Source organism: Artemia franciscana, chromosome 11 (assembly GCF_032884065.1).
Source record: "Artemia franciscana chromosome 11, ASM3288406v1, whole genome shotgun sequence".
In the NCBI taxonomy this organism is placed as follows: Eukaryota; Metazoa; Arthropoda; class Branchiopoda; order Anostraca; family Artemiidae; genus Artemia; species Artemia franciscana.
The window spans coordinates 31,913,981-31,926,973 of record NC_088873.1 but is presented as its reverse complement, the minus strand read 5'-3'; the positions used below and the strand labels follow the sequence as shown (position 1 = coordinate 31,926,973).

Here is a 12,993-nt window from a genome sequence, read left to right as displayed (position 1 = left end):
ATGTAGGTATGCACTTAAAACTAAGTATATGAGTCGAAATACCCCTTAAAAAACAAATAATTACGTGTTTGTCTTTTTTGTATTTGATAGGTATAGATTGGTGATTTAAATTCTCGGAGTCTCAAGCTCTGGTAGATTTCTAATTAATTTTTTTTTTATCTTGAAATTTTCATATATTCAATTCAAAGTTTAAATCTCGATATATCTGTTGAGCACAAAATAAAAAATTGAAATTTGACTCAGATTTAGCATTAAGCAAGAGAAACGTCCTGTAAAAATTTTGATTTATAAACAACTAATCGAGGAAATATGATTGGATGGCATGTATCAAAATAAGTATAAAAATCCTCTGCGGTATATATAACACTTTAGATAATTTTATGGACAAATATATGCAACCTCTATACAAAAACACAGCTATGTTCTTGTCTGGTTGGGGTTGAGAAGCTAAAAAATTCTGGAGTAATATTGTAATTCTATTCCGTTCCCGTGGTTAACTCAAGTTGTGCGAATTTCCACTTTTTTATCAGCATTTTATTACTAAATGTCTGAAAAAAAATTGATGCCATTCCACTGATTCAAACTGAGAATTCAGAGACCCGTCTATACCTGCTAGATAAAAATTTACACATAATTATTTGCCTTCTTTTATCCACAATTTTTTGAAAATCTATTCTTCTTGAAAGTCCTAAAGGGTTGGCCTATATTCTGATGTTTTAAGATGAACAGAAGAGGTGATATGTCATATAATCGAGAGCCTTAATTAGATGAAAATAGGCTGCAAAGTGGCCACCATTTGCTCAACAAAATCCAAAACTTAAATTAATAATCTTTATACCTCTCATACATTTACTTTCTATTATATAAATCCCCTACAAAACAGCAATGTTGTAAAAATTACCCAGCTTTGCAAAAAAAGTAAAATAAAAAAAACCAAAACAGACAGCCAAAAACAGTAAAGATAATAATTTATTCTTCTCAGTGTCATAGCAAGGCTCGAAAACAAATTTTTGACAGAAAAAAGAAGTGAATATTTTGTTTTTCAACCCCGTTGTGACAGCAGAATCCTGAAATATCATTTTGATAGCCTAAAGAAGTTAGTATTTTACATTTCCCCTGATTGTTATTACGAAATGAAGATTTTCACCTCCCAGTTGACTTTTGTGATAAGACAAAACATTCCCTTGATAAACCTAAATTTAATTAAGTACTTTTTGGTGGTATGCGTCATTAGTAAAATCTAACAGAGACCACACAAAGTAACTGAAACCTTGTTTAAAACTTGTTTGCAAAAAAGAAACAGTCTTAATAATTAAGAACTTATCAAAAACTCAACTGTTAAAACCAATTACAAAAAAATTAGTTTCTTCTTAACCCAAACCAGAGCAAGCAATCCCAACCACAATTCTATCACTAAATCAGGGGGGGTGATCCCTCGCTCCCTGGATCCGCCACTGGGTTTTATTTAAAATGCAAATATCTATTACTTTGTGTTGGTTTTCTTTAAATAGTAAAATTGAATTTATCTATACTACAGATAATCAACACATCTAGGAATGAAACTTTATTTGCAATTTCAATTTCTAATGTATTAAATTACATATGTATTAAAGCAACCCAAAAACCCCTAAGTTCATTTTCCCATAATTCCATAGTGAAATTACGTCATCCATGTAAAATCAGGGGGGGGAGTGCTCCCTCACCCCCTGGATCCGCCACTGGGTTTTATTTAAAATGCAAAATTCCTAAGGTATTAAAGTACATATGTATTAAAGCGACCTAAAAACCCCTAAGTTCATTTTCCCATAATTCCAAAGTAAAATTACATCATCCATGTAACGTCCCCAAAAGATATGCTTCAAGAAATATGACTTTAATGCCCAATTTTCAATATATTCTACATAAATATTAGCCAGTAACCCGAAGAGGGGTTTTCCCATCGACAAGCCCTTTATTTCCTGGTAAAAAGAATTATGGGATTGTTGATGCATTGAATACTTGCTGCAGAGATTAACCAAGGTCATGAAGACCTCGCAATCTATTCCTGTTGTTGAAAATTCTATTAAATGATAATTCTCATTTATTTTATTTTCTATTAATTGCTCATATATTGCTACATCGATATTTGTATACATAGAAACAATGTCGAGACCGCTTATAATTGTGTTTTCTGAGATACTTGCGTTTTTGAGTTTTACGACTAAATTTGACGAATTACATATGTATGAATTTTTAGAATAAAGCAAAGGTTTGAAGGCTGTACATAGCCATTTTCCAATATTGTACGGGGGCTTTCGTACAAGCTACGACGGGCCTTAAGGGAATGCCTTGCTTATACAATATTGGTAGACAATAAAATTTTGGACAAAAGCTACCACGGAAGAAAAATTTATTGCATAATCGTGGGGTAATTTTACCCTTTTGTTTTAGACAATTTAATTCATTTCTAATTTTGTTAGCAAAATGATAAGTATGATCATAGGTTTTAATTGTATATGTAGATTTTTCATTTAGATATGATTTCACTGAAATAGATTTATTAGAACAAGAGAATTGATTTTATCTGCTTTAGTTACAATAATGAACAGGTCTTTGCGGAGATTAGATATTATTTTTAGGTCATATGAATTATCTGGTTTGGCAGGGGAATTAGCCTTTTTTTGGTTGTTGTAAAGTGTATCAATAAGACTAGCCCTAACTTTCTAAAGATTTTGTTTCAGAAGAAATAGTGTATCTTTTTTCTGTCTGTAATAATATGTATTAATGTTTTTAATTGTAGTGTATGAGCAAATTGCTCTTCTTTCTGGGTATTTAAGTGTAATCTAAATCTTAAAGACTTGAAAATAAGCTTTTCAATTTATAAGATTCCATGAAATTTTGCTGGTTCATAATATTAGCGTGTTTTTCGCCTAAACTAATAGAATAAAAGACGTCATTGGTCAACTGCTCCCAATAAGCCAGACGTAAATAGCGAGGAAGACCACACTGCCTTTCCATCACAAACATCAAACACAAAAAGAACAATTGGGAATTCTTTTCGTATGACATTGGAATTCCACTTTCTTACGAAGTGAATTCCTTATAGCTCCTTATATAAACAAAACAACACAAAATAAATTAATTGAAAGTTGTACTAAAGAGATTTTTAAAGAAATTCTTGTCCAAGTTCATTCTGCCAAATTTCACAGTTTGGTTGTTGATGAAACGACGGATGTGTCACACCACTCACAACTAAGCATTCCCTTTGCCACAATTACAATTACACAAGACACGAGGATTTCTTTTTTTAGATCTACAATAAACAAAACCTATTGCTCAAACAGCATTGAAAACTTTGAACTGATCATTAAAAGGTAAACGCTTGGAAATGTTGTGTTGGATTTTCTTCGAACTTATGGGCCCGACTTGGAAAACTGTGTGGGCATAGGCACGGATGGATGTGGTGTGATGGTTCTAGGGCATTGTTGTACTGTAAAAAATGTTCAAAAGATAGCAAAACATGTCCTGCATTGTCCATATTTCAACCATGCTCAAAATCGTTCTATGTCAGGACTTTTTCTGTCCAGAGTGTTAAAAATTTATTTACTTAGGCTTAGGTCCTCCCAAGCCTGAAGGCGCATAAGGCAGCAACAGTGACTCGCCACGACGACCTGTCCTGAGCCATCGACCAAAGTTCCTCCATCGAAGACCTCGCCAACTTTGCCTCCTTCTCTAACATCCTGCCAATGGTCATTTTCGGTCACCCTGACTTGCGGAGGCCAGGGGGTGTCCAACACCACATGTCATGTGGCAGCCGTCCATCACCCTTTCGCACCATGTGCCCCCAATACATCCAACGTCAATTTCTAATGACATCAAGGATGGGGGTATGATTTGTCATGCTATAAATTCATCGTTTCTTATTCTCTCCGCCCGATGTATATTCAAAATAGATCTTAGGCAGTTATTATTGAATGCTCGTAGTTATTTTTCTAGTTGCGCAGTGATGCCTTCAAGTTTCAAATACAGAAGAGAGAATAATGAGGACTTTTTTTCCCAAGACAGTGAACCAACAAAACCTATCTGAATATTTCGGCCCTATATCTAAATGTCGTCTTCAGCAAAGAAAATAATAAACAATAACACACTTACAATAATAGTTCTCGGTAAAAAATGATTTTTTTTAAAAATAGCCTTGGCATCATTACTTCTTAACGAAAAGTTCAGCCAAGACTGTGTGATAAAGCTAACATTTTACAAGCTAAAAAGGCTCATTCATTTCGCTAACTGTATTCATTAAAAATTGGAATAATTTCTGCAATAAGAAATTATTCCAATTTTTGCCTTCTCTGCAGATAATTTTGTAGTTTTTTTGGGATTGGGCTTGTTTTTATTCTTTCCTGTTTTCGTTTTATTTTGAATTAGGTTATTTTCTATAATTAATTTTGTGTACATAGGGTTGAGTGTGTATTCACCCAAGTCTCTATCTAGGGAGGTATTATTATTTAAGTTTCGTTTGATTTCTATTGTCTCGCGGATAGTTTGTTTGATTCCTAGGTTATTGCTAATTAGAATTGTTTCGTCAAATAGAACATAATGGTTTGGATTTTCAAAAATATGATGCTTAAAGCTGAATCGAAAGGTATGGAGTTATTTCTAGATTTTAATACTTTTTCAATACTTTGTGTTGGTGTAATCTTGTTCCTAAATTTTGTTGGGCTCGACCAATGCAATAATTTCCACACCTACATGGTATTTGATATAACCCTCTTAGACGAGTAGCTGGGGTTTCATCCTTACCAGAATTGAGAAGATTTATTATACTTAAATTACTTGTGAATACAACACGTAAATTATTTTTTAAACAAACTTTTTTCAGTTTTGAAGTAATTCTGGGAATATAAGGTAGGTAAATCGTGCTTGTGGGTTTATTCGAATCGTTTACTCGTGCTTGTGGGTATATTTGAATAAACCCACAAGCACGATTTATCTACCTTATATTCCAAAAATTACTTCAAAACTGAAAATGTTTGTTTAAAAAACAATTTATGTGTTGCATTCACAAGTAATTTATTTTAATTGTTGTATTTACTCAGGCTAAATATCAGGTCACAACACGATCTGTTTTGCCGGAATCCATGTTGTTCATCTCTCAGACCTTTCTCTACTTTATTTTGAATTCTATTGAGAATAATTTAGCACAAAACCTTGCTACCAACTGATTGTAAAGCGATGCCTTTCCAATTATCACATTTAGTCTTTTGTCCTGTTTTGAAGAGTTTGACAATTACTGCCTTTGACCATTCACTCGGGACTTTTTCATCATCCCAAACACGCGACAAAAGTTCAAACATGGGCACTGCTAGGGCGCCTCTACCATATTCCAACAGTTCTGGGGGCATGCCATCGTTACCGGCTGCCTTTCCGTTTTTCAAAGTCTTTAGAGCCTCTTTTACTTCACTCAGCAAGAGAGGTCCGGAATGTATTCCAAGATCGAACAATGTTTGTTCAGGGATATTTAAAGAAGTTTTTGGGAGGTATCTGATTTAATACCTCGCTGAAATGCTCCATCGGATTATGTCATCCGTCTGGGTTAATGAGATTCCTTCTTTGTTTTCAACTTGGGTCGAAAAAGCCTTCGGTATACCCGCAAGCTCCTTCGTTATAGCGTACACAGTACGACTATCTCCCCACCTGGTGGCTACTTCAGCCTGATCAGCAATAGCTTCGAGGTACACCCTCTTATGATTCCTAGTACGTGTTTTGCTTGTTTATTGAGACGCTTATACTGCGCTTTTAGATCATCTAGATATTCTCTATTGCATGTCATGTTACGCTCACGCCTATCTACGAGAATTTTGACTTCTGCCCTTTGATCAATGATATCCCAGGTACTTTCAGACATCCACTGCTCTTTATTCTTCCTGTTATATCCCACAACTTCTTGTGCCACCTCTTTCAGAGATTCAACGATCTTTTCCCATTGATCATCAGTTGACAACTTGTCCTTTAGCATCGAAAACTTATTTGACAAAGTAGATGTATACTTCTCTACTTCATACGAGTCCTGCAGTCTTCTCACATTAAATGTTTTTACTGACCGCTGGGGTCTTATGACAGTTTTTAGTTTAAGCTTGAACTTAGGAACAACAAGTTGATGGTTAGAATAGCAGTCGGCGCCTCGAAAGGTCCTAACATCCTCTAAACAACGTCGCCTGTGCTTGGCAATTAAAATATGGTCTATTTCATTTCTTGTTATACCATCAAACGAGTTCCAAGTATATTTGTGATAGAAAATGCAGCGGAATAATAAAGAAAAATGATTGCTCTTTAGTGAGTCTGGAAAGTGCAACTATGTTTTTACAAGAGTAAGGAAAGCACAGTTATCTGCCATGCGCTGGATCGAAATGGACGATTATTTAATCCAGTTCGTGGTAGAGACCCTAAATTTTTGGAAGCTCTTAGGATCATCTGTGGCGGAGCAGAATGCACAGCTGCGCCAAAATCAAAATCCTTGTTAACTGATATCACATCCTCGGATCTGAAAGTAACTCTTTACATTTTCAGTAACAAATATGGACTACTTTTACCGCTCAGTCGACTGTTTCGGAAGAAGAGCTTGGACATTGCGTCTGCAGCAAGCAATGTTAAGAACATTCTTACCCTACTGGAAGTCAGGTGTCGGGAGAGTAAAAGCGAGTTCAAACAAACATTTGACGAGGTAACTACAGTAGCAAACGAGCTAGGTAATAACAGTCCTAAGGATACCGTAAAGCAAACGAATCAGGTTAAAGTTCCTTACAATTCACACGAGGAATATTATAGACAGTCAGTTTTTATTCCCCTGTTTTACACGATTATATTGGAAACAGAAAGCTGTTTTTCTTTAAGATCACTGGACATTTTCAAATTCAGTATTTTCTTGCCAATAGATTTTACGGAAACGAAGAAACAGCAATTAACTGATACATTCATGACTTATCAGCGCCATACTAGCTGTAATTGGTTTACCCTCCTAATCGCTTTGTGAATCTACCCTGACCGGCTAATTGACAATATGGCGAGCTCGGCAGGTTCGTTTGAGAGAATGAAATGCAGGCACATGTAAAATACCTGAAAACTACGGGAAGCCAACACAACTACAATGCTGATATTTTCCGAATTTGTCAGCACTCTTTTTCAGATCCTCATGATCCTACCCGTCAGTGTGGCATCTGTTGAACGACGTTTTTCTACTTTGAGAAGAATGAAAACGTGGCAAAGGAAAAAACAAATGACTAAGGAAAGACTCACCGGACTTGCCCTTATTCATGTTCACCATATTATCATCATAAGTGGAGAAAGCGTTATTGACAGATTTGCTAATAGTAGATATAGGAGGCTAAAATTTGTTGTGTATTATCGTTACGGCTTCTATAAATGCCCTTTCCCCCCTTCACGCCCTTTTTCCAACACGCATCCGATCAAAATCTTGAGATAGCCATTTCATTCAAAATAATCCAAAAGTCAAATAACTGTAAGTTAAAAGTTAACAAATCCTCCAATTCACCTGGGGAGGGTTGTAACTTATGCAAATTGCCCATTGTTAACATATAATATTTTATGTAAGGAATAGTTGTATAAGCTTTGGAAGGGTCTCATTCGGATTGATAATGAAAAGCTCTAGTTTCTTTTTCACGACACCAAAGTAATCAAGGGGCACCCCCAACCTATTTTCCCCAAATGTATGTGGGCAAAATTTTGAGAATTTTTCCAAATAGCCCAAAGACCAAATAACTGTACTTCATTTTATACGATCACCCCTTCCATATGAGGTGTCCCTGGGAAAAAATAATAGTAACTAGATCTACGTTGCATGGGCAACGTGAGGTGTTGCGGCAACCTTTGCTCGGCTTCGCCGAGCAAAGTGTTGCGAGAGCAACACTTTGGTTTTGTTTCCTCGCTGCGACTAAACGCTGAAGTTGTTAATCTGTAAGGATGCTAAAATACATACTAGGTACACCAACTCGCAAAAGTTGCAAACTCCTCATTGCTAAAGATGATTGTAGCCTTACAGCCGATTATTACTTACAAGTCCCCTACATGTCTTACCACTGGAACCAAATTGGTCTTACCATCAAATACAACGGAAACAAAAAAATAGGTACACCAACTAGTAAGAGTTGCGAACCCCTCATTGCCGAGGATGATTATGAGCTAACAGCCGACTGTTGCTTACAACTCCCCTATATGTTTCACAATTGGTATCGGCCTATTTTTGGTTTCAGTGTGTACCTTACTACTGAAGTTGTCAACCCCTTTAAACTTTCGAACTGGTATATCTCATGAAGGAATTTTTGTACAAAAAAATGGATGACATATACTTTGATCAGCTCATCAAAAGCTATCGACTGCCGTTGAAAAAAAAAAAATCTATCTGTCTTAGTTCAAAAGTTGACTTTTTTGCCGTAGGCCAACTTTCTAACGTCATCACTTAGAAAGGAGCAAAGGATAAACTCTCATTTCTTTAGCAATGAGAGAACTTTTAAAGTTTAAGAGGCACATCTGATACCATTTCTCTACCGCAATCCCAAGTGCGAAAAACCGAATGATAAACCCAGCTGAAATCACGAACAGAAATGGGTAGAAACAATAGATGGCAGCACTTTCGGACCCGTGGGAAAATGCCGCTTTTTTGCTTTTCTAAATTTTTCTATTTATCACTCAAAGAAGATATATTGGCTGTGGGGCAGGGTAACTGTCGCATATATTTAACACTTATAGATTTTAGTCCATCTTCAATTTGAAACTGGTGCCTGCCTGCTTGCCTGCTAGAACGGAGCTTTCCACTCGAAAGCAGAAACATGGTTTGATGAAACGAAAGCTTGGCTGCATAACTTCAGATAGTCCTCTCTGACATAGGCTATACAACTCCTCTTCACTTCACACACTATAGGCTCTGGCTCAAGGACAAGCAAAAACCATCCTTTTTTGCCCCAGGCAAGAGTTCTACGAAGCTTTCCAAAATGTAAAGTCATATTCATCAATCCGGCCTAAGGTCCACACTTTCCGTAAAAACCGCAGAGGTTAGACCCTTACCACTTTCTAGGAATAAGCTGAAATCGGGGTGCTAGGAACAAAAAAAACAAAAAAAAAAACACGACAAAACCAAAGTGTTGCTCTCGCAACACAATAAAACATTGAATCCATATGGCCTTTCCTGTACACAATGCTGTAGCATTGCCTCGGATATTGAAAGCGGTGGGGAATTACAATACAGTGTTTATACTTCACTAAAATTCTTCCAAGAGGCTGAACTTTTGAAAAATTGCCCCCCCCAATTTTTTATTCCATATTTTATTTTGTTCTGTAAGATTACTGCTAAACTGAGTTTTGTTTTGCACTAACGAGAATATTTCATTGGATTTTAATGATGGTTATTGCACTAACCATGGAAGGTCTGAAAACTAAAACAATAGGCTAATATTTTATTTAAATACTTAAAAAGGAAAAAAAAAGAATGACTCAGACTCTGACAACCTTTGAAAAGTCACTTTTGAAATGTCCTTGCTGCTACCATACTACTCAAGAAATACTGATTTCAGTTTGTTCGTTTTGAATCTTATTTTTGTGCATAACAATCAAAATTCCAAGCTATTTGGGAAAATTTCAAACTTTATGTGCGTCTAAAACTTTTGATATTTTATCTTTTTACTTTTGCTAAATAATGTAGTTTCGCTTTCTTTTTAATTACTTTACATCGTGATATTGTTTAATACTCTCCTGGCATTAGCTAGACGCACTGAACTTTCCAGACAATGGTGTATGTACAACACAATGACAATCTTCTACTATACTGATCAGCAGTAAATTAAGACCAAAGTTCCATGCTAAAATCCTAAATTTCCACTTAGTTCTTAAAGGAATACTTACCGATATCGATCAAAAGAGATGGCTGCATTTGTAATTGCTGCTCCAATCCCCGAATAAGCTCCCATGAAGCCATATATATCACAGCCCAGTTTTCCCCAAATTGGCCCCTCATTGAAAGAGTTCAAGATGAAAACTGGCGTTTTCAGCATCATTATGAAGTCACAAATTGCTAGGTTAATAACGAATAAATTTGACGGCGTCCGAAGTTTTTTGGACCTAAAGAAGAACAAAAACAGCGTGATGAAAGCTTATATCACAGATTAATAACGGTCCAAGAAATTATCTTAATAGAAAGATATGCTTGATTTGTATTGACATTTATTCAATAGTATTTTGAATAATGACGAGAGAATTTTTTTGAATCCGGGCCTGCAGCCCCCTCGAACTTTCAAAAGTTTTAAAATTCATCAGATGGACACTTAAAACTTTTCCATCTTTGTCACCTCAACAGTAAGTCCCTGCGCACTTTAAATCCATTACAAAATGCAAATAACACAGTAGAAAACATGCAAATCTTTCATAATCTAAAATTAAAGCAAGAATAAAAATGCAATTAGTTGGTTCCTATTAAACCAAAGTTGAATAAACTTGAATTCCCTGGCTTGTAAATTCAGTCCTGACGAAATCCATAAGATTTTACAGTGTGAAATCAAGTTTATGCTTAATTAAATACTTAACAAATGTTCACCACATTGTCAGATCAGAAGCCAAAAAATTATACAATTTAAATGATATTATAGCCTATAATTTCAGTATTTCAAAAAATGATATAGCCACCATAATGTTCCTTCCATAAAATGTATTTGGCATCTAACGTGGAACTTTCTAACGTCAAACGTTTAATTAAGCAGAATGTGCATAATACTCCAAGTCCATAAAAAGCAAACACCCCCTCCAGCTGTCTTACTGGTCCATTCTTTCACAGGCAAAGGAGATATTCAGTTTGGAAATTTTCTTTTCAATCTATACCAAGATCTTCCCAAACACCTTGTTGAAGAACTAAAGTTAAAAAGAACAGCTGGTAAAAAAAAAGATCCGCTTTCCTGAGTCTCCAATTGTTTAAAAAAACTTAAAATTCTGGGAGATTTCCCCTCCCCCGCGTTCTACGTGGGGGGCCTCTAATTCAAATTTTAAACCAAACCTGATGTCTCCTGCAGAAAGAGTATTGGATACATATAGATTCGATTATTTGAACCCAAAATAAAAGATTTTTTTTTTATTTTTTCAAGTATTTTTGAAAATTAATTTCTGTTCGTTTTTAATTGACATTGTTTTTTTTTATTGGCTTGTAAAACGAATATTTGTAAAGTTCTTCGGTTTTTCAGTTTATATTTTAAAAATTAAGAATTTGGTTTTCCATTCATATTTATAGCAAAGTTTTGCAGCACGCTAATCATAGTCTTACTACTGAACATTGGAGAAATGGATAGGGAGATATTATTCAAATAAATGGAAAGAAAACCTGCATTATTTTCACTTGTAAAATTCGAATTTAACAGCTTTAGTTGTTTCTGATATATTGCAGATGGACTGTTTTGGCAAGCTGAATCAACATATTATCTTTTGATGCAGTTCAGCATGGCCTGAGAGTTTTAAACTAATAATTTAAAAAAAATAATAATTTTAGCCGTTCCTGAGGTATTACAAATACTCCGTTTATTATCTGGATTTATATAATGTCTTTTAATTTAGCTCAATATTCCCTTCAACATGTCCTGTAAGTTATTCTTATTACTTAAGTTATTACCCTAAGCCATCCCAGTGATACTGCAGATACGCCTTTGTGACAACCTATATGTACACCATGTTTTTTAATTTAGCTCAACATTCCCTGAAAGTTTCACCTGTCACCTGGTCTTTTCGAACACCAGGATTAAGCATTCCCCCTTCCCAATAACAAAATCTATAAGTGAACAAGTGACAAACAGCATAATGCAAAATAATTGTCTCAGGGCTTATCGGGGTTATGTCATACCTAGACGGTCCGACTACAATGAATAAATTAGCTATCTCAAAATTTTGATCTTGTGTTTTATGCGTTCGGCAGGGAGTGGGTAAATAGTAAGGACATAGGAGGGGGCATAATAGCCCTCTGATTATTTCTAACCCCAAAAAAGGATCTAAAACTTTCAATTTCCAATCGAATGAGCCTCTTGCAAAGTTTCTGTGACCCCCTTTCCATACGAAATGGCCTGGTCCAAAGAAAAAATAACATGTTGAAGCCATATTGCTCTTTATTAGGCAGCGTTATTGTACTGCCTATGAAATAAATAGAAAACGTCAATTGTAAGGACAAACTGTTAACAATTTAATGCCAGATCTTGCTTAGATCCTTACACAATCAATGTCAGCTCTTCATAAATAAAATACAACACTGAACCCAAAATTTATATTTATTTGGTTTTAAAATATATGGTTCTAATAGAGCTTAGCTAATGAATTTGAATAGGAAATTAGAATTTTCCCCAGCTAGCATAGATTTCGTTTTTTATTTTATTTAAGAATTAACGACTCTTTTTGACTACTAAGGTCCCTGCGTCGGCCCTGCAGTGCATATAGATTTCGTTTTCATAAAATTAGTTCTGTGTTTTGAAATTTGGGAATTTTTGTAATAGAAAATTAAATCACTTAGAAAAGTTTCTTTCCACAGTTTTGTATCCTAGCTTAGTACAAGCAGACAATTTTAGTCCTTTTTTTTAATTTACTCTTTTTATGAGACACCAAAAACGGAAAAGTATAAAAATTAATCCACAAAACTATGAGCTTTAGAGAAAATCTGATGACATTTTGGAATTTAATATACTCATTTGTGCAACAAAATAGAAACCACCAAAATTTTGAAGATAATTTATAATGGCAATAATGGCTGGACAAACACGATATCTCGCGGAAGAATTTAGATCTGAGCTTTATTTATTGTCATCAAAAATGATGAGCGTACAGTATTTGTCGAAAATATATGGAAGTTTGTAAACCAACTTTTTCGTAACAAAACTATATTACCCAGTATATCCTTACTGTTTGGTTGGTAGGGAGCAGGAGGGCTCTAAGAAGAAATTTTTGTTTTTTCGTTCGTTTACCAAAATAACAAGAGCCATGCGC

At 35.1% G+C, this 12,993-nt stretch overlaps 1 protein-coding gene across 1 annotated transcript in view; it reads right to left on the bottom strand.

The window, feature by feature from the left end:
- Positions 1-12,993, bottom strand: part of LOC136033096 (opsin, ultraviolet-sensitive-like) — a 59,799-nt gene that overhangs the window by 39,197 nt on the left and 7,609 nt on the right. The window contains exon 4 of the mRNA XM_065713707.1: positions 9,892-10,107. Within this exon, the coding sequence (XP_065569779.1) occupies positions 9,892-10,107 (216 nt within the window). The remainder of the gene's footprint in view (positions 1-9,891; positions 10,108-12,993) is intronic.